General features: G+C 38.2%; 1 protein-coding gene across 4 annotated transcripts in view; it reads left to right on the plus strand.

Annotated features, from left to right (window-relative positions):
* The window catches only part of CBFB (core-binding factor subunit beta), a 41,313-nt gene that overhangs the window by 15,697 nt on the left and 3,889 nt on the right, over positions 1-21,727 (plus strand). For 2 of the 4 annotated variants that reach the window (XM_086469303.1, XM_086469304.1), the window contains 2 exons: positions 6,900-7,016; positions 12,688-12,783. In XM_086469303.1, the coding sequence (XP_086325429.1) occupies positions 6,900-7,016; positions 12,688-12,783 (213 nt within the window). Of the gene's footprint in view, positions 1-6,899; positions 7,061-12,464; positions 12,514-12,687; positions 12,784-21,727 lie in introns of all 4 variants that reach the window. The other 2 variants (XM_086469302.1, XM_086469305.1) reach the window with 2 other exon arrangements.

Raw genomic sequence — 21,727 nt, forward strand, 5'->3', positions numbered from 1 at the left:
TGTGAAAAGCTTAAGCTATATCTTGAATCACCTTTGCCATTAGTGTGTATATGTAGTCAAGTATAAATTTACAGATTTCTGAGGTGGGGGAGATGCATCTAAGAGTATAAAACTTAGATTTTTTTAAACTTTTTTTTTAATTGTATTCCTCTGTCTCCTGAGTGTGACAGGTACAGTGTTTTTATAAGGGTCAGTCTAAACTAAGAATCTTTCTGAGAAATTAAATTATAGTTGCAACTTTAATTCAAGCAGAAGCAGGATGAACCAGGGGTGTATTGCTCTAAAGGGAGAAAATACAGGGGTTTACAATTTTTAAGAACAATTTTAACTGCTTATGTACAACAAACCCCTGCAAATAATAAAGTAGTTAGCCCTGTGCTCAGCTGTCTTCACTTGTTGCTATTAAAATTTAAATACAGGCTGTTAGCAGTTCATGGGATATTTTGGATTTCAGCAAATTTTTTTCTTCAAGATACTTTGTTTCTCACAGTCAGTGAATTTGTATTCCCACTGCTTTTTGTGATCTTAAAACATTGTGGTATGAAAAACTGCATTTAGAACTTTTATTTTCTTCATTTTATTTGTTTTTCCTAAGCATGACAGTTAGACTGAGACTTTTAGCAAGCATACTGTTTTGTTAACATTTCTGGTTTTGCTTGAGGAATCAACCTTTTTTGTCATAGCTGATGAAATAGAGTAACCCTATTTCATTTTGAATGTTAAACTTTCTTTCCAGAAATTATTCTTCTATTCTGTAAAAACTGATGCTTGGGTGACATCACTCTTGTCAGTGCTGTGATATGGTTGCGACATAGATGCCACCCTTGAGAAACTTAAGAGTTGTATTCATCTTGAAAGCCACGGTTGGGTCATCCATGTACACTTGTTTAGGAAAGACTCTTGTTTTGTCAGGAAGTATAACTTCCTTTTACATTTTTACAGAATAGTATGAGGTCTAAATTTTAACAACCTCGCTTTCATATAGTGGAAGCTGTTTCAAGATGTAGTTTTCAAAATAATTTAGAAAACATTTTGTGTTCGAAGGAAGAATAATAATGATATGCTTTGAGGTATGAGACAGAAAAATTGATCTAAATTTGTTGGATTTTTGAGCTCTTATTTGTGGTGATGTGTCTATTGTTTTAAGATTAAAACCACTAAAAAGACTTTGTCACTCAGTAACTTTCTAAATGGGATTCTTTTCAACTACTTCTACCTACTGTTTCATTACCAGTTAGAACTATATTACAAGGGTTTTGTTTCAGAACCAAACTTAAAGTCAGATAAATGCTGTAAATCTGTCCATAACTTGGTTGGTTTTTATTAGGTTCTTTTGAAATATGAGTGATCAATATCTTAAGTGTGGTCTGAAGCCTCAGGTGGAGTTGTCAGCTTTTGCTATAACTTCAGTTGTTAAAGAAATGAAGATACTATTATGTCTTGTTCCTTGAGTAATTGAGGATTTTGGTGTATACGTGCTGTTGCAAAGTTTTAGAAAAGCTTTTTGCTTTTTTTTGCCTTTTTTTTTTTTGCATTTCATAGATTGCTTTCTTTCTCATGTTCTGTCCCCTTTTTTGAAACTCAGGCTAGGGAACCTTCTCTGATTGTGGTATGAGAGTGAGTCTTGGTATTTGGAGAGGTATTTTACCTTTTAGAACAGGTGTTTCAAATCTTTATGGCAAGACCACTGCATTTTATTTATGAATATGTATGTATACTTCCTTAAGATTTCTGTTAAAGAAAGTACATGAATACATAATTTCTTATTTGAATGCTTATAATAGGTAGTCTCCTTTCACTTGGCCCTGTATACAGACTGTGTTAAGAGAAGCTGGAAGGATGAGGTTAGCCTTAACTGATTTAACATCTTTCTTACTTGGAGTAAATGTTTACAGCTGTTTCTTTCTTAGTGGTCACTGTTTTGTACGTGAAGTCACTGGGGAGACTGCTGTTTAAATTTTTAGGAGTGGGGTATGAATCAGAGGAAGGTGGGATCAAAACTGAGGCGTACGTACTTGGCTCAGCCAAGAAAAAGGCAGCTTGTGTGAGCAGTTATGAATGGGCAGACATGTGTATGTGATGAGGCAGATGGTGACTCAGAACTGAACCTTTTCTGAAAGAATGCGTTTTGCTCCAGTGTGCTGGGAAAATGAAAACAGAAGGGAGGGGACTGCACCACTTCACTGGGGACTGGTGTTTCCGGGGGGGGTATGAAGTTGGTCTCATCGGTGGCAGTGGCTGTTGTGAGCGTGCCGATTCATTAGTCAGTGGGTGGTGAGAACTGTGTGCAATCTCTGGAGGAGGAAATGGCTTGGTTGCTTTAGGGAGAGGGAGCATTTTCTATAACTGCAGGATGTGTGGATGGAGCATGCAGATAGCATATCTATAGCATGTAAGTTAAATACCCTGGTGTTGTGAGATAAGGATTTAGTAGAGGACTAAAATAGGATGTGAAACTGAGGTTTTATGTCCTGTGCTCAAGTAAAGCAGTGTTGTATGTTTGGTTTTTTTTTAAAGCCATTGAGAATTGTCTGCTTCACTATATTGAAACCAAATTTGATTTTTAAAATATGAATGAATGGTGTTACAGGTGCCATGTCCTTGCCAGTTTTTACAACAAAGCTAACTCCCAGTTAGTTGGAGTTGGAGAAGAGGGTTGCTTATTTAAATACAGGTGAAGAGAAGTAACAGATTAGTTGAAAGAGTACAAAAGAGAAGGTGAGAGACACTGTATGTTGAAGGTGTGGCACAGAGATCTTTGAGATCAAGCCAGCTGGTAGGCCAAGAAAGCACAAACAGCAGCTGAACAGTGTGGAGCCTAATGTATTCATGCAGCACCTTCTCGAGTTTACATGTGTTTGTGGAGCTGTTCATCCTCCATCCGGACAATCTGCCAGGAGATAAGAGTGTTTACTCTTGCTGCTTGTTCAGTCAGCAAGCAGAATATTTGTTCTAACACTGAAAGCCTGTTTCCAGTGTAAAAGTAACATGTCTACTTTTCTTATTTAAAAAATTCTAATGCTACTTTGATTTGTAGTAGGAGTTTGAAATGGAAGATGTAGATTGAAGTGAAATGAAACTTTTCTATAACAGCCACCTGTACTGGTGGTATAAGCTAGTAAAAATTGCAGATTTCAATATGCTACAGTTTAGCTAGGTCTCAAAATCTAACAAACTAATTGGGTTTTGCCGTGCCAATGCGGAAAGTGAGGGTGCAAAATGACGGAGAACTTACTCTCCTCCTTCAACAGGCATATGATAATGTTTACCTTAGTTACATAACCATCTACTGTCAGTGTCAGAAAAGCCATGCCTTGTTTGGCTTGTAGGATGGACTGTACTCCGAAAGGAGGCAGCTGCATCATACATCTTTTCCTCCGGTATATCCCTATAATGGTGTTTCTTTATAGCATTTTGTAGCATTAAGTTCGTTCACTGACTATGAAATCGCTAGTTGCCTGACTTCCAACTCTCTTGCTTCCTGCTGCTCTGTGTCTGAGTTTACGAGACTGACTTCCAGATATTGTTGTGAAAAGTGTCCAGAGATGTGGGGAGATTTTATGAAATTATATAAATGCAGTTAATCTGATGTTAGCAACAAAACCTCGAAATTTCGAGTTACTCTAACAAAGGCATCCTTTTGTCTACTTCTAATCAAATTATATAGCTCACTAATAACTAAGATGGGCAGTTGGGGTCTTTATAGAAATCATGTGGCTTTTGCCTTTGCTATCTTACTGTGACTGTCTTAAGGCAGCTTTCAGAATAGAGAATTCTGAAAGGTTTTAAGAGATAACTTTGCACTGTATTTTGAGGTGCCATAACAGATCATGTACTCATAAACAAGAGCAGTAATGTATTAATAATTCTGTTAAGTTTGGAAGCTGAAAGGAAACCAGTATAACTTTATCTGAAAAGAAGGAAACGTGGTTAAACGGTTTTGGCTACAGTCTTAGGTGGTTTCCATTCTCTAGAAAGAGGAGAGGAGGGAAAAAGGAGTCTAGATTTCTTTTTCTAAAATAAAAGAGAAAGTACCAGTATGCTTTATTGTGTGTTGTAATGAGAAAAGTTCCTGCATAAGCACATGTGGTTTCAATATGAATTATACTAAATTTGAATGATTATACAGAGATTTCAAAACTCAGGTATCTTGCTAAGGAATTCATCCTTTCAGAGGTGAAAAATGTTTATTATCTGAGTTTTGAAGACTTACTGAATCCAGCAGAGTAAGGCTTTAAGGGCTCTGATTCAGAAGCAAAGGCAGAGTACTTTATCTTGAAAGGTCAGGCTGGATGCCAGTGGTTCACAAGCTGCTTTGTCAGCAGCTCAGCTGTTGGTCAGTGTGCTTAGGGCAGATAGTAGGCATCAGTAATCACATCGGCTCTGTCGACTTGTTTCCCTTTTCTCCTTTGACTTCTGAAGACTTTCACAGGATTTCCAGCACTGCTCAGACTTCCAGGTGATGCATAAGGCATTGCGTTTGAAGTACCACATCCTCAGCAGCTGCATCTGAGCAACCTAATGTGTGCTCAGCGCTGTGAAGTTTGCGTATAAAGCAGCTGCAGGGACCAAGGCAGTTGAATAGCTGCTCAAATGGGGCAGTTAGTGGCAGCATAATATTCCTTGTCAAAGAAACAAAAAAATAACTCTCCTTGTGGACAACTTGGAAAGCTAGATTTTGTCATCTGTGGGAAGTCCTATGTAACTTTTAATGTCCCAGGCCAGAAGGGTAGGGGAGGCTAGGTGTGAAAGGGCAATGCTAAATGAAGATCAGCAAAATGCTTGTTTGCTTCTGCAAAGAATAACATTAGAGTACAGACTGGTTTGTCTTCGCAGACCTATAGTTAGGTTATACTGCCTTTTTCTTCCCCCCTTTTGAATTATTCTGCATTCTTCTTTTGATTCCAACAGCTTCTTTAACTGTCTTTCACTTCTAAACTAAACAAACACATCTATTAAATTGATGATGCATACTTTATTTATTTCTTGTGAGATGAATGACTGAAGAATGTGTTGAAAGGGAGTAATGTATTTCGTATGTTTGAAATGATTAATCTTGAAATGAGGGCTGTGGGAGGTAGTTTCCTGGTAGTCCACGTCTTGCTCATGTTGGTTTTGACGCCTCTGCTTGCAAAAGCTGTTGGCCGGTAGATCTGCACCCTGCATGGTGTGCTGTCATCACGGAAGACATAGGTGTGATTGCATTGCTAGTCTGTGAATACAAGGACAGTAAACCAGCCTGTGCTCTTCTTAGTGGAGAACCTGCAGTAGGAGAGCTGATACGAAGAAGATACACTTGCACCAACCTTTATTTCTTCGTTATTGAGCTACTGCCCATCATACTAATTAAAACTTCTGGAGTATGTCATTTCATACCAAAGTGTGATCAGTTGTAAAAATCAAGTTCAGAGATCAAATGTGTATTTTCTATAGCAAATAACATGAACTTGTTTGTCAGTTTGTTTGTGTTTTGCTGTTTGATGGTTTGTTATCTGGTTGGTTTGATATTTGTTCCCTTTCTTCCACTCATGTATTTCATGTTGTTCAGCTCTTCATTTTACCAGGACAGCCTTTGCATAAGGAAGGCTTACCTTCTGTATCTCTAAGCCTTTTCTCTTTCTGCTTGAGTGACCTTACTTGGTAAGTGTGGAACCCAGCAAGTTGGCACAGTGGGGTGCTTTGAAATGTGCTGTAGTGCTGAACTTCAATTATACTTTGGGGATCTGCCAGAGGATGAATTTAGAACTATTAGAGGAGGTGCTGTATGAGAATTCTGCTGCCTAGCTGGGCCACTCCTGAAGACTGAAAAGACTCAACAGGATTTTGAATGTCTAGGCAGTCTTGAAATCTGAAGTGGGTGCAGGCCTGCGTGCATGGTTTGTCTCTCTGGTGATTCAAGGTAGACAAACTTCTGTTCCATGAAGGATTTTGACTTGCCAAGTAGGCTGAAATAACTACTGAATGTTGATTGGTTTGGGTTTTTTGGTTTTGTTTTTGGTTTTTATTTACAATTTAGGTAATTTTGCTGTGTTTTTTTTGTTGTGGGGTTTTTTGTTTTTAAGGATGATATCATTAAATGTAAGGTGTCAAAGTCATTTAGTGTTGCATTTGCTTCTTTTTACATTTCCTGTGTGGAAATTAATCTCTGGTCTTTAGCAAGGGAAATAATTCTGCTTTAAATCACTGTATCATCTATGATTATCTAGATGTAGGGCCTTAAACTCATGGATTATTCCTTGCAGCTTAAGGCACTGTGCATGTTGATGCTGTAGATTGGTTTTGATCATCTGGTGTTGCTTCTTTTGAAAAGCCTTTCACAAATGCTAGAATAGACACAGGAAGACTTTCTTATTCTTAGCTTTGTGTGTGTATATAGTGTATTTTACTAAACTCTGACTAGTCTGTAAACTTGAGGAGGACTGAAATTGGTGCTTGTTCTTTGTTGAAAGATCTCATGTATTGGGCTAAAATGCAGTACTGCTTGGGAGTATGAAAGCATGTGTTCATTTAACCATTTAAATGTGCTGTAAAGGATCCTCCCTGTCTGGCAGCATGCCGCTTGCTTTGTGACATGAAGGTAAGCTGACAAGAAAAACAGTCACTAACTGAAAGCAGTAACAGAATTCTAACCAAATCCTGGTGCGCCCTAGTTCATAAAATGAGAACACAGCTTAAATTCATTCGATCCAATACAGTAGGCAAAAGTTACAGCACTCACTTGATTAAAATGAGTTCTTGGAAAGGAGGCAGGAGAAGCTGTTAAGTGGAGTCTCATGTTACCAGCTGGTTTGGATGTTCTTCTAAGAATACATATAGAAGCTTCCTGTGTCATATTTTCATCGTCCAGGCATGTGCGTAAATGCTGTCAAATTCATAGCATGTGTTTGCTCTTATTTCAGGTGTACTTGAAGGCACCTATGATTCTCAATGGTGTCTGTGTAATCTGGAAAGGCTGGATAGACCTACAAAGACTGGATGGTATGGGCTGCCTGGAATTTGATGAAGAGAGAGCACAGGTAAGACAGTTTGCCCATGGCTATTGTGCCTTAGACATTTGTTTGTTCTTCTGGAAGGAAACATGCAGTCAGGTAGCCATCACGTATTCTAATTTGCTTGTTTTCTGCCTTCACTTTGAGTACAAATTCTAAAGAAAATTTACAGTATAGAAGTGCAGAAATATGTGTTTGTACCTAAATTAGTGTTTTCAATAGATCAAAATATTAGGGTCAGGAATCATCTGTAGTTTACAACTTTGTGGGTGATTTAGCACTGTTACTATGCTACAGAGTAGTAAATCTTAAATTGTTTGAAAAGCTATGTCTGTAGTAACAATTTAAATGGCAAGTCTACTCTAGCTATTTACTTTAGGGTGCTTGAGGTTTTTTAAGTAACTTTTTGTTTTATTACAAATAGGGGAGGATCAGTAGGGTTTTTTCATTTGTTCTCTAACAGTGATAGACTCTGCTCTGTTAAGGTATGGCAGCTTTTGAGAACTTACTTCCTACCACCAAAGTGACTGTCTAGCAGCTGGATCTTTGGACACAGACAAGAACAAAGTAAACACAGAGGAAATTACTTAAGTGCACTTCACATATATAAGGTTCACTTACATGGCTGTAGGGTTCCAAAATTTAGTCAGACCTGAGACAGATCTTCCCTTTAGGGATGTAGCTTGGTTACAAAGCTTAACAGATACTATAAGCTGCTGCACCACGTTTGCGTGGACTTCCATGCAGATCACCTGTCTCTGCAGTGGACTGTACTGATATACTAACATCAGTTACCAGAGTTACGATTTACAAATTTACAATCTGTATTTTGTGGTAAACTCAGCAGTTCATTTCTGTAATTTGATAATTAGAAATGTTAAAACTCTATGAAGGCATGGTTCAAAGCACTTCTGAATACAAGGATTTGTTAAGCATGCAGAGAAAAGAAGTTGGTGAGCAATTTCCTGCAGCCTTTTTTTGTTTTTTTCTTCCTCAAGTTTGGTATTGGTACTCCAGGAAATAATTCTTAATTTACTCTGTACCTGTACATACCCGTTTTCTCCTCACTTCTCTCAGAAGATGACTTCTTCCAGCCAAGACCATAATGACTTCCCCTAACTTTTCTGGAAACTCGAATAATTGACTTTGAACCACAGTTCAGTGTCTCCTAAATGGTAACTGTCTTTTTCATCTCAATAGCGTAATAAAATTGGAGCTTTCTTTATCTCCTTCCCTTTTTTCCTTTAAATTCAGGGACACAAAGCAACCCACTCATGAATAATTGAACTGTGTGACATGGGTGATTCCCTTTGTCTGTCTTTGTTACACCTTTTGTATGTCATACATAGGGGTGATTTTTGCAAAAACTTAAAATTGACACAAACTGTTTTTCCAAATTACCTTTACTTTCCCTTTGTACCCTCTGGGGCGTTACTTCTGGCAGTTGTGCACTGGAATTGATTTAAATAAGGATGTATTTTCTGGTTCTACTTTGTGACTCATTCTCAGCCCTTACTTCCCTGGGGTTTCCCTGTTACTTCTGCAGTTGCAGTTGGGCACTACGTAACAAGTAGGAACCCTTTGATTCCACCTAAATACCAAGAGCACTCCTCTCTTGTAGGCATGCAGAGTTGGTGGGCATGTCGGTTAATTTATTTGTTCAAGAGCTGGAAGTATTCAAATCAAATTTTATGTGGAGATATGTATAGTTGCAAGCTTTATGATGCCTTGCCCCCTCTAACTTAAGAAACCATTTTACGCATTAATGAAATGATGTTATTGTGACCTATGTTCTGAGTTAAATAGAAATACTTTCTGTCAAAACAGTGTCTTTGAAAGAGTCACAGCCCTGCATGCTTTCTTCAGGATGCCTAGGAAGAGAGGGTATGCTCTTCTGGTCCTACCACCTTTTGTTAATCCACGAGAAAAGCCACAGAACCAAGCTTTTGCTTGAATGCTGCTGTTTGCTGTGGTACTTGCTTCTTCCAAAGCTAGGCGTCAGCATATTGAGCTAGCCAAGTTCCTGTTGCAACGGTGTGTTCTTTGGAAAGAGAGTAACTGCTGTAGACTCCATTGGTTAGAAGGCCTTTATTATAATGGCTCATACAGCAAGGTCAAATGTAGACCCCCTAAGGACTATGCAAGATAAATCCCAGGGTTCTGGATCTAGGACTGTGAAGTTTGATACGTGACACTACATCGCATGACTTCTGAACGGGAGAGGAGACTGATTCGAACATGCGCTCAGAAGAAGATAGTGTCACTTTTCCAAAATTGGATAGTTCCTGAAAAAAGTGGGCACCCTTCTGGAAAGGAGGGTGGTCAGGTGACCTGTGCGTTCAATTTTTCACTTTTTAGTTTCCCAATAAATGTTTTTGCATGCTTTTGGATTATTTTAGTTTATGGATGTGTATACACTGTCGTAACTAAAGAATTCTTCTTTGTTGTCTTCAGAAAGTGTTTGTGCACTGAGCATGTGATTTATTCTTAATATTTTTGTGAGGAGATGTATGCATGCTCTCAGGTGTCAGTGCTTTCTTGAGTACAGGGTGCTGAGCTGGAGGTGTTACACAGTGTGAATCGACAGAGATATGTTTGCACTCAGGTTTGGGTGTGTAATTTGTTTTCAGTTTGTGCTTCTCAGCAATTACGAGGAGGTAATTGATCATCTTTGCTATAGTAGTAATATGTCAGAATTCCCACTGTTGTAAGGCACTATACAGACACAGAGAAGTAGCTGCACCCTTGTATTTGTTAGTTGCAAATGTTTGGGCAATCTTTTACATTCTTCAGTTTCCTTTTTCCTGTGTCTGTCATTTTGCTTCCTTTTTTAAAACTGTTTTAGTATTGCTAGTGGCAGTTGACCTAACTGCTGACTTTGATCCCAGAATAACACTGATGTCAGAATGGGTTTAAGTGCCTCATTGTGCACTTAGTAGTGCCTGTGGTACCTACTGTCTTTTGTAATAAGAGGTCCTGTTGGCATTTACACCCCCCATACGCACCCTTTACTCCCATTTTCTGGAAGGTTTGCCTTAGACAAATGTAACCCTCTTGCATTTTCCTGTCTCCTGGCGCTTCTTGCTAATACTGGGATCAGATAAAATTTTTCTTTGCTGCCATGCTTTGGAAATTACGCTATCCTTCACCAGGTCAAAAAATACTTTAGGAAGGAAAACCACATGCATAACAATAAAGTTTTTGTAACTTTTTCTACTTAATTCACAGCTTATTAGTGTCTTCCTTGTAACCAGTCTTAGTCTTTGTTATTGGAGGTCCCAGTTCAGCTGCTTGTTCAGACTTCAGTGGACTAACACACACAAAGCTCTACGTACATGCTTCAATATCTTCCCCATTTGTGGCTGAAATTTCCCTGGATTCGATATTTTTCTTGTGTGTCATTAAAGCACCGTTTCTGTCTTCAGTACTTCTGTAATCGAGCATTCTTGCTGTGTAGATTCAGTGGTTACAAACGGTGGTTCTCAGTCTTTTCCTACTGGGCTGCTGAAGGTGGTGGTATGTGTATGAGTGGGGGTGTGTTTAAGCTTCTCTTGGGTTTTTGGGTTGGTTTTTTGTTTTTGTTGTTTTTTCTGGGTTGGGGAGGATGTTTTGTTCTGTTCTCATGTTGCTGTGGCTTATGTTTTGTTTGTTTTTCTTTTTCGTAACAAGAGCACTTTTATTGATTAAGGTAGATAAACAATTGGGTCTTATACAACTGAATTTGCTAGCCTATAATTATTAGTGACATTTGAAAAAAAGTTTGTTAAATTCCTGTTGTACAAGATCCTGAGATGTTTGTTAATTTCTGTTATAACACATCTCCAGGAGTAGAGCAGATTTTTTTTTCACTTAAAAAAAGTTCTGATGCTTCCACCTCCCCTTTCTCAGATATTAATAAACCAGTGTTTCAGCTGCCAATGTGTGTTCGTTCTGGATGTCAACATACTGATTCTTTTTCTATGAATTTCTGATTTAGTTTCTTTTGGTTATGACCTTCTCTTTACGATATTCTGGTTGAGGCTATATGTTAGCCATTTATTTCGTGACCACTTAATATGATGGTAAAATGTGAAGATCTTTTATATAAAAAAAAAAAAATCTGCTTCCATGTTGGTGTGTTTAAAAAAAAAAAAAAGAGGAGGGGGGGAAGGTAATAAAGACATACATAGCTTTTGTAAATTAGAAATAAGGCAGCTTTTCTGTAGTCATTGGGGAGACAAGTTTATCTATTTTATCTCTGTCCTTCTGCATTATTAAGAAGTGTCTGACCTTGGTTGCTATGCATTGCACGAACATTAAGATAGCTGTAAAGAGCCAAATTTTACTCTTAGAAATAGTAGGTAGTGTTAAAATGTTATTTTATTGGCAGCTTTAAACATTGCCTTTCAACGTAGCTTTCTGGGGACCTGGCTGTGTGGAGTTGCTGGCTGACAGCTGTGTGTATTTAGCTGTGCTGGGCCACACGGGGCACTCATTCACATCATTTCACAAAGTAGCTTCAGGGTGCACGATGATGCCGATGGCAAAAAAAGCAATTTACCATTCTCTAAGAGTAGGGATGCTTTATCTTAAATTAAAAAATTTATGCGCTTAATCCCTTGGTATATTAAAATTTAGTTGGGCTCCCAACATGTTTATGTCCTCTTAACAGTCAAGGTTAGGGTTTTTTATTTTATTTTAAATAAAACTATCAACTTGAAAACAATATTTGTGGGAATCATAAGCAGAGTTAGGAGCAATTACAGCTGAGTTAAGGAGGGAGAACTAATACAGTTTCTCCCTTACTGTTTTGTGGAACCTCTTTAGACTTGACTCCTCCATTCTGAACATTGTAACATTCTAGTGGGGAACAGAGCTGTCTGTTTTCGTTCTGTGCTAAAAGGTCTCTTTAAGAGAAATAATTTGTAACCTAATTAATAATGCCTTGGATATTAGTAACACTTACTTTAAAACCTTTGCTAATAGAAAATAGTTTGAAGGATTAGGTTTTTTTAGCATTTATTAAATCTATTCCTGTGCATAAACCATTGTTTGTTTTCAACAGCGAGGCTGTTGAAAACCTGCAGCTTTCTTCTGCATTTTATAGGAATGTGTACAAATTAGTGGAAGAATAACTTCTGCTTTTCACTTCCTTATGCATCTAAATTTAAATAATTTAAATGATACAGAAGGATTACGAATGTTCATACTGATACACCTTTGGCAGCTTCTGATGAAATGGAGGATTAATTTGGTTTGTAGTTTAGGTAATACCTTTTTAAATGAAAGAAAATTAAGTTGCCATTACTTATATAATGATGCTAGTGAACGCTTATCTAGATACACATGTGAATACTGTCTTCAAAATGGCTTTTGTAAGGAGAATAAAATGTGTTGCCTCTTTCATATAACTTTTGAGAATTCCTAGCTTTTTAAAAAACAGTAGCATTTTAAACTACTTTGGAAAAGCAGTTCTCCTTTGAAAATGTAATTTAGTAGTAGCAGCTGCATTGCAGCTTTGGTTATTTCTACTTCAGTAATGAAGGTGAGTCTTATTTCATTAATGTATATTGGCATTTGCTGGAACTTGTCTGTGTTCCAGCAGATTCTGTAGGACATACTTGTCTTTGCTGCCAAGTGATCCCTAATATTCAAAAGAAATGTGATCTGGTAGAAACGAGGGTAGCCTTTTGTGTCACTCTGTCTTTTGATTTGGTAGCAGGAGGATGCATTGGCACAACAAGCTTTTGAAGAAGCTCGGCGAAGAACTCGTGAATTTGAGGATAGAGACAGGTCTCATCGGGAGGAAATGGAGGTGAGGGTTTCACAGCTGCTGTCAGTAACTGGTTAGTACTTTCCCAAAACTTTAGATTGTATTTGTCTGTTTGTACAATGTTGTGTATTTTCTGTTTGCTGGTCGATGTTGTCATATAAAAATTGTAAAATGTGTTGGTTTTAGTTCTCAAAATGAATTTCAAGTTTCTGAAGTTTTGGTAAGAATTCTCTGATTTTTATCCTTTTTTCCCTTTCTGTAGATGGCTTTTTTTCTGTGGGTACTTAAGCTGGAAGGATGCATTTGTTCAGAGCTGCCATCTTTCTCAAAGGACAGTTTAATAGCAGAGAGGGATCTTTTGCCCCATGCATTTTTCATGAACACGCAAAAGCTTTGGGAGCTGTGGGCACGTAATTTTGTAGCTCGCTATCCCATGTTGTGGGAAACACTGCCAGTGAATTTAATCAGATGCCATAGTCTGCTTTCTTGTACAGGCTAGTTTTATTTTCCTCTTGCCTTTTTCTTACTGGCGGGGAATCTTACTCCTCAGTTTCACTGGTGTAGTTCCCCCTGTCTTGTTCTTTGCTTCTTTAGGGCCCCAGAGTCTTGAATCTTGTTCTTTCTTGATGAGAGCAGAAATTACTGGGATCAAGAAAAGAGGAGCCAGAAAAAGGAATGGAAACCAGCTGCTCTGAGATGTCAGAAAGGCAAGAGCTGTAAAAGGACAAGTAATACATAAGGAGAGTTGGCAAGTTAAGCAGGCTGTAGGTCAGGCGGAGAATGGGGAGAAAACAGAAACACTTTGAATTTCTTTCCCTTAGTAACTCTGTTTCCTACTTTCTGCTTCATCAGTACATCCTGACTTCACTCTAATCAAACATGGTCAATCTGCTGCTTCTCGGGTTTTTAGAAAATTTGATTGTTGTTATTACTGCACTACTTTTCTTCTGGCATCCTTACTTCTGTCCAGTCATTGAGATGATTGGACAGACTTTCTTCCCTTCCGAGTACAATTGGAAGATACTGAGCATGAGAATGAGAGTGGAAAAGGCAGATGCAGAGAATAATATCTCTCACTTTGAGGGGATGGCTGGTGTTCAGTTCAAAAGGAAGGTAGAATTAACTTAAAGCTTCTCATGAAGATCTGTGGCAGCCTGCCTTAATTTTAACAATGCAGTAGGAACTTTAAGTCTGGCCTTATGTCCTTGACCTCAGTTTGCTTCAGGATTTCTTGATTTATTTTCCTTTACTGTGCCCTTCTTCCCCACTCATGTTACTACAGAGAAGAAGCTGTCTGCTCACTGAATGCTGAAGGTTAGAAAAGAATGAGGCTTCATGAAATAACGGAGTTCTGTGAGACTTATTCTTTCCTCTAAGTGTAGAACACACTTATTTGCAGCTAGGATGTGCAAAAACTCTTTCAATTAGCAGAGTGTGTGGGGCTTCGTGAGAGTCATCAGAACTTGTGATGCTGAGGCACAAAAAGCAACATCCCTGGCCAGCTGCAGGAACTGGATTCAATAACTTCTGAAAAGACTCTTGCTTTTAATAAGGCAGCAGGTAGTTGTTATTATACGATGCCCTTATTAGCTGCCAGTACCCATTTTCTTTTAAAAAAACAATAGTTGTTGTCTCAGCTCTAATGCACTGGTGTAGATCACCTATAGAAAGGAGAAAAAAAGAAAAATTGCTGACTTGAAATATTAAAAACATTGTCAAAAGGTACTTCAAATTTATGTGATGTCAAATACAAGTTTTTCGCAATTACAATATGTTTTGTAACACATACTTTATTTTTTATTTTACTGTATATGTTTAGTATGTATAACTAAGACATGTTTGCCTCAATTACTTGTAGTTCTATAATTAGTTTTTACATTTCAGTTTTCATTTGTGTGTTTGGGGGAAGGTGTCCTGACCACATATCTGGAAGGTTTACAGATGAGCTTTTGCACTCTGGATCTTAGGACTGCGTAAAAATCAGGATCTTTTGGGGCAGGGCAGGGGAGAGAGTGGAGATAAACTTACAGTGCATTCCTAAGGACGAATCAGGTTTCCAAACCGTTCATTGTTTCCCTGACTTTCACTTAAGTTGTAGTCTAATGCAGCATTCGGGTAGGATCAAATGAACTTTAATCAGTAAGTACTTACATAAGGTGCTCATGATGATCATACAGAATTCTCAACAGAAGTAATGCATAAATGTGCATAATTGTTGCATTTATGGCCTGTATTGAATTATCCAATGCTCATGTGCTTCATCAGCTTGGAAATACGGCTTCAGTTGTACCCCTCTGATTGCATTGCTGAAAGCTATAAAAAACATGGTCCAAACCGTATTGTGTACCGTTCATGTAATTTCAATAGGTCAAATAGTATCTTTGGTTGCACTACAGAGGTGGTACTTGAATGTGTTCATAGGGCAGCTAGAAAAGTTAGATTCTGGGTGTGCTGAGTGAATTTTTGTGTGTCACACTACACGCAGATGAAGATCTCTTGAGCATAGTCTTTTTAATATGATATTGGTACACCTTTCATTATTTACTAAAACCTAAAATTTTTCTTTCCTGCTAAGCTTGGCATGGACGGTAAAACTCAGAATTGCTAGACATGGAACAGGATCTCATCAGTGTTAATGATTTACGAAATTGCAACACTGTGTAAAATCAGGTTATTTCAAACAGTAGAATTACAGCTGAAATGCATTTAATGGAGACCAGATTCCGCTTCAGTGGGGAACGGAAGGGGAATCCTGCAATATTCCACCCACTCCTATCAAAAACAGAGGCGCCAGCTCTTTGGAAACCTTTATCCATCCAAAGCCTGGCAGCATATGAAAATGATCAGATTCAGTTCTTTATTTATACAGCTTTCTCTGTAGAAAAGATTCCCAATTCTAAGTCTTTCTGTGGACTTTTAAAATGAAGTGGTATATCCTTGCTTAGGAGCAATCAGTGAAGGTTGTTGAAAACATTTTAAATGGCTTGTATGTGGCAGTTGGATATTAGATGGTGATACTTTGACAGGGGGAAAAAATAGCAAGTGCAGGTGCAATTTGGGAATAATCACTAATTTTCATTTTTAAGTACCCTAAAAAAACCAACCAACCAGTTGAGGGGGCAGGGACGACACACCAGAACACCAACAAAAGAACCCATCAGTGCTGTCAAGTTGGTTTGCCTTCCTTTCATTGCATAGTGTTGCTTCCATTGATGACTTAATTAGCACAACGGATCTTTGTTTTAATGAACATTGGCTTTACTTCTGAGGGAAGAACTAGTAGTGGTTGGTAGGTTGTGCTTGAATTTCCAGAAGCGATCATATTTTTGTGCAATTACAGCACTCCTCTAATGTAAGTAGGGTGTGAGCGGATTTAGGAATTTTCATTGAAGTTTTTAAGTGCTTCTGAGTTGAACTGTGTTTCTGTTATATTTTTAACATAGTTTGTTTTGAATACAAGATGCCTCGGGGTTTTTCTATCAACTTATGTAACTTGGTCACATCAGACATCGTAAATCCTGACTTACTGGTCAGGATTCTTTTGTTTCAAAGATACTTTTGAAGACAGCGAGTGTTTTTAATTAATGCCTTCAAAATTAATAATGTATTCTGATGGCTTTCACTTTTACAGAAATGTTGGAATGCTGAGACAGTAAATGTTGAATGATACACATGAAGGAAGACCTTATCCCCAGTTACAAATACTGTAAAACTAAATGATTGTATGAAGCTTCGTAAGTTTAGGGACACTGAGCTACTTGGCAAACTTGCAATTTAATGACTTCATACCAGTCAAAGGCCAAATTCTCTTTTCATGAGCAAGTGCCACACCATGGGGAGCTTGGTCCAAGGCTGTGATTTTAGGGGTGTGTGCCACTGAACAGGTATATAAGCTTGAACTATTTGTATGTTTCCCTTTGCCAAACTAGTAGAAGAGAGTGAGGAGACTGAAGGGATACCAGTGAGGCACATGCTTAATTTTCCCTATCTTTTGTGTCTTAGTTGAGAGTGTCATTACTAGTGTTTTCTTCTGTTGGGTATGGTTTCAGTGCTAATAACCAGAGTTCAGTGTCAGGGTAAGAAGTGTTCTGCAGAAATTACTGTGAGGTTGCTGTCTAGACGTGCTTGAATCTTCCAGTAACAACTTTTGCTTTTTATTCAGTGTTTTCACCACAGTAGCATGATGCAAAATGCGTTACACAGTCCAAAATTACTTTGAGAGATTTAAACAGCCCCTAGTTGGTGAAATTAGAATACACTGAAAGTAATGGTCTGTGTTCAGTCCAGAAAAGCAGCAAGCAGGCGTCTCCTGCCAGCTCTTCACTGGAGCAGAAGGTACAAAGCAGTGGATATTTAAGGGGCTGGATAAAGAGAAGAGTCTTGTCTTGTGTGTTGCTGTGTGCAGATAGTGGGGTGTTTTTGTGTGAAGTTTTGTTTTGTACAGGCAGACTATAACTTCAAAATTGAAGTGATCTATTTGAGTGAACAGTTACTATTCTGTTACTCTTGAGCTTAGCAAAGGATGTTCTTCTCATTGCTTTACTTGTGGGTGGGTTGGAGCCCTTCTCAGTTTTCCAATGTAATTTGTTCAACCAGCATTTTTTTAATGTATTTTTCTATTTTGTGTTCATTTCCTATGTTAAATGCCATGCTCTTTATTTTAGCAACACTGTAAGTAAAGAGGCAGAGTTTGCTCTTATCTGAAACAGTCTAGTCTAGCAATGTTTGTGGTCTTACATTAAATATAGATTAATCGCTAAGCAGAGCCATTTTAGGAAACTGCATGAAATTCCCGTTTTAAAACCCTTCATTTTGCTGAAAAAACCCATCCTGTTTTGGAACTTCTGTTTCATGTAGTAGAAATCTCTCTTAATAGAAAGCACCAAGAAACCCCACCAACCCCACACTTTAAAAATTGCTGGAGTAAAAATTTACCAAAATTTTAAATACTCAGCCCTGCCCTAGGTTTCTACACATTTTTGCTATTTGTTTGGAATTATGAGTTGAAGTGGGAGAAATGTATTTGATTTAATTGTGCTGAAGTTGTGAACTCCTAGAAAATGGGGTTTTGCTACAGAAACTTAAACAGTTCAGAATTGAAACAAAATCAAGTAGTAGGGCTAACTTTCCTATTCTTCCAGCATTCTAGATAGTGAAGGTAATCTTCCTTTACAAAAAAAAAGGAATTTAAGATTAAACTACTAGTATAAATAAATGCTCTAATTAATTATCAAATATAGCTGGCTTCAGAAGAAAATTTAGTATTCCAGTAAGGTTCGGGGGAGGGTAGTGTTGTCTCCTCCCCCCCACCTCATCAAACTCTTTTTTTTTTTTTTTTTTTTTTTTTTTAAAGGCTTTTTCCTCTAATATTAATCTGGAATGAATTTAATTGCTACTTATTGTATGTACTCTCCAAACTGGCAATGATGTAAAAATAGTATAACCTTTAATGCAGCTTTTTGGATGTGTAAGAAACCCAAACTGTTAATTCTTCATATGCAGTAGGTAGTGCAGAGTTGGTATACGCTTGCATGTGTGTGTATCTGAGCATATATATGTATATGTGATTTGTTTATATTCAGGATGAATACAACATAATTTAGAAAAAAGCATTGAAGTAGCACGTGAATATGCGTGGCCTCAGAAGGTTCTACAATGGAAGTGCAGTACAAGTAGGCCAGTAACGTAATGACGAGATTGCTTCGCAAGAACTTTAAATAGCTGGTATTTGTGTAACAGTACTATGGAATGCATATAGCAGAAAAACAATTTGTGCTGTGCAGAATCAATGCTGACTGTAGTACAGAGGAGATCAATCTTGCAGATCAGGGAATGCTGTAATATAAGCGTCTTCTTTCAGTCAATGGAAGGTTAGAAAAGGGCTGAGCAACAGAGGAAAACTGTCTGGAGGCAATCAATATTAATTATAAATTTATAACCTTTATACCAGCCTTCAAACAATACTTTCTAAAAGGGAGCATTTCAAGCTTTTTTTTTTTCCCTTGGAAAAGAAGTTTTCATGCAAAAGTAAAAATTTTAGTCTGTACTTCAAGCTCTTAAGAGCTACACTTTGTGCCGTGTTTTTTCCTTTCTTGGCTTGCTGTTGCTGCAGTCCAGTTACCAATGTGGCGTACCAGAATCTGTTGCTTCATCATAGCTTTTAAACAAAGATGCAACTGTCGCAAAGGTTTCAGGCAAGTGAGTGCATCAGGATTGGTAAGCAAATTGTGCTACTTGGCCTGGTCGTGCACCACAGCGCTCTGGCAGCTGATGGTGGGAGAGCAGGCTCAGCGTATAAACACAATTGATGTGCATTTTTAGTGAAGAGTACTCTGTTCTAGGAAGTAGATTGTTGGAAGCTTGAGATAAAAAAATCATTTAGCACCTCCCTCCATCGAGATCTTATCTATGGCCTTTGCCAAGAAAATAGTTTGTTTTGAGTTTCAGTGAGCTTGAAAGGCAATCAGAATGGATGTAGGAATAAAAAAGAGCATCAGGTATAGAGTTCACAACATTAATCATTCTGCAAGGACTTTAGTCTAACATGCAGATCTCCTACCAAATTTGAGACTGCTTTCCATTATGTGCATAATTTAAGTGGAGCTTGACATTATAATTAAGAAAGATCAAGGCTACTTCTTCCCAGGTTCAAGTGAAAAGGAGAGGTGATTGCAAAATGAATGTTATGGCCAGCAAACAGAGTCTGGAACTGGGCTACAAAGTCTCCTGATGATAACTACACCTGCTAGGGATGTGGTAAAAGTCATGTCCCCTACTAACTGCCAGCAGCTTATGGATGCAGTAGGGGATGATAGTAGGATCCCTTTGCTGCTAAAGCTAAAATTGTTCTGAGAAGTGAAGACAGAGAGAGAGAGAGAGACTGACTCTTTTCAGGCCCCCCAAAGACCTGAAAGCATACAGAGTTCTTCACCACACTGTAGCTGTGACCAAAGAAGTTCTATTACATATAAACTGTCACTTCTACTGTATTGTAGTGGCCTGATTTTGCTGACTTGAATTCTAAGAAGGCTGAGTTTCCCCACCCCTACTCTTCTATTGAGTAAGAGTAACTGAAGTGGAGGCATGGTCAGCATTTAAACCATGTTCAGATCTCTACGGGAGAGGTTGTTACTCAGTTTGTTGCTTTTTGTGATGTAGGTCTGCCTCAGAAGGACTAATGTGGAGGTGTGCTTGATTGTAACTGGTCATTTTTCTGAGTATTGCTGTCTTTATTTCAGGGGTTTTTTGTTTGGGTGTGTGTTTTCTGCTATGGTTGTATGCTTTTTAGAAATGTATCTGCAATGTGTTCTCAGGTTTTGTTTGGTTTTGGGTTTTTTTATCCTTTTTAGGAGGTTGACAGTCCTTTAAGAGAATCCAAATGTTCACCATTTAGTTTTTCATAACATAGCCTGATTTTTCACTTATTTAGTAAATTGTAGATGACAGATGCCAAGGCACATAATGCATCTTCTCTGTCTGTTTCAGCAGTCTGGAGCTGCCAGAATGCAATTAAAGAATTGCAGTGGAGTTGTCCATGGAGAGACTTTATTTTGGCTACTCTCTGTGACAGTTCTTCTACAAATTATCTCCCTCTTCCTTCCCTCCTCTTTACCAGTGCCCCAAGTTTTATTTCTGCAGTGCATATTGTTGTACTTGTGATTTCACTGCCTAGTATTCAGAGGTCCCAATTTTGCCTGCTGTTTTTTTTGTTGAAAGGGAGTGGCAACCCAGTCCATCCTTATAAACTTACCTCTAGCTTTCACAGTTCTGCTTTCTCAGAGCTATCATGTAAACCACACGGTGGGACTGCATTATCTTTCCTGCTGAACTCATGTGGTAAGAGGAGTTAGTTTCCGTAGGTGTGTTGGAGACCTTTGAACATGCACAGGAAGGGGGTAGTTACAGGTGTTTTCTCAAAGCCAGCTTAAGGAGTTCTGCTGGCACTGTTGAAGGCATGATCAGCTGTGGTATGGGTCAGGATTGGGTGGCCAGAGGAGGAGGATGGTGTCTGGCTGTCTTGGCTGCCTGAGGAACTGCTGGTGTGCTGCCTTCCTTAATTGCCATTATTCTTAGATTTGTTTTTCAGAAGTGCCCCAGTAAATGCTCCAAAAGAGTCACAATTCTAAGTTGTTGATTTGATGATTTCAAGCTGATTTATTAGGAAGGAAATTAATATAATACAGCTATTACTACATTATATACTTGATATGGCTCTTAGCCCATACCAGTTAGCCTATATTTAGGCTTGAGAAAAGCTCAGAGATGACAGGGTTGAAGAAAGCATAGGTGTTAGAGTATTGCAGGGGGTACTTTGTTTACCCTCAAGTCAAAATTATTTTGTTAGTAACTTTTCTCTTGTTTGTTAGTATGTTATTACCCCTGTGGTATCAGCATTGTTAGTTCAGAGTGAATAAATCTAGAATAGCATGTTATAGAAGACTTTGAAGTGTTTTTTGCCAAATATGTTCCTGCAATTCTTTCAGTCGGTCATCATACCGTCTCCATTGTTAGAGGTCTGAAGTGGCTTGTGGCCAGTTATAATCCCTTCCGTATTGCGGAAGATTTGCATGGCTTCATGTGCTGAAAGCTGAGTGTGAAGTGTTCTGGGGTATTGAAACTCCCTATGTGTCCATTGCATTAACTATTCAGTCTAGGATGTTTGGAAAGAAACTGGCAGTGTTGGTTAAAATACATTCATTTTTAGGAAAATTACAACTGTGGTGGGATCTGTGTACCGTTTACAAGTTTTTCTTGCAAGCGTGTGTGATCCTTTCACTGAATAGCAGATGAATAACATTGGAACTAGTGCTCCTTCAAACTTAAAATCAGCATTTGACTGAAAAATTATATGTGCTGAGATAAGATGAATAACTACTATTTTCTCATGACTCATTATGCATGACTCATGACAGAGTATTCCATTTCCCAATGGCAAAGATAGATGCATCTTTCTTAATTGAAGCAAGTCTCCTTAATCTTTGAGAAG

Source organism: Leptosomus discolor, chromosome 8, assembly GCF_034619465.1.
Source record: "Leptosomus discolor isolate bLepDis1 chromosome 8, bLepDis1.hap2, whole genome shotgun sequence".
Lineage (NCBI taxonomy): Eukaryota > Metazoa > Chordata > Aves > Leptosomiformes > Leptosomidae > Leptosomus > Leptosomus discolor.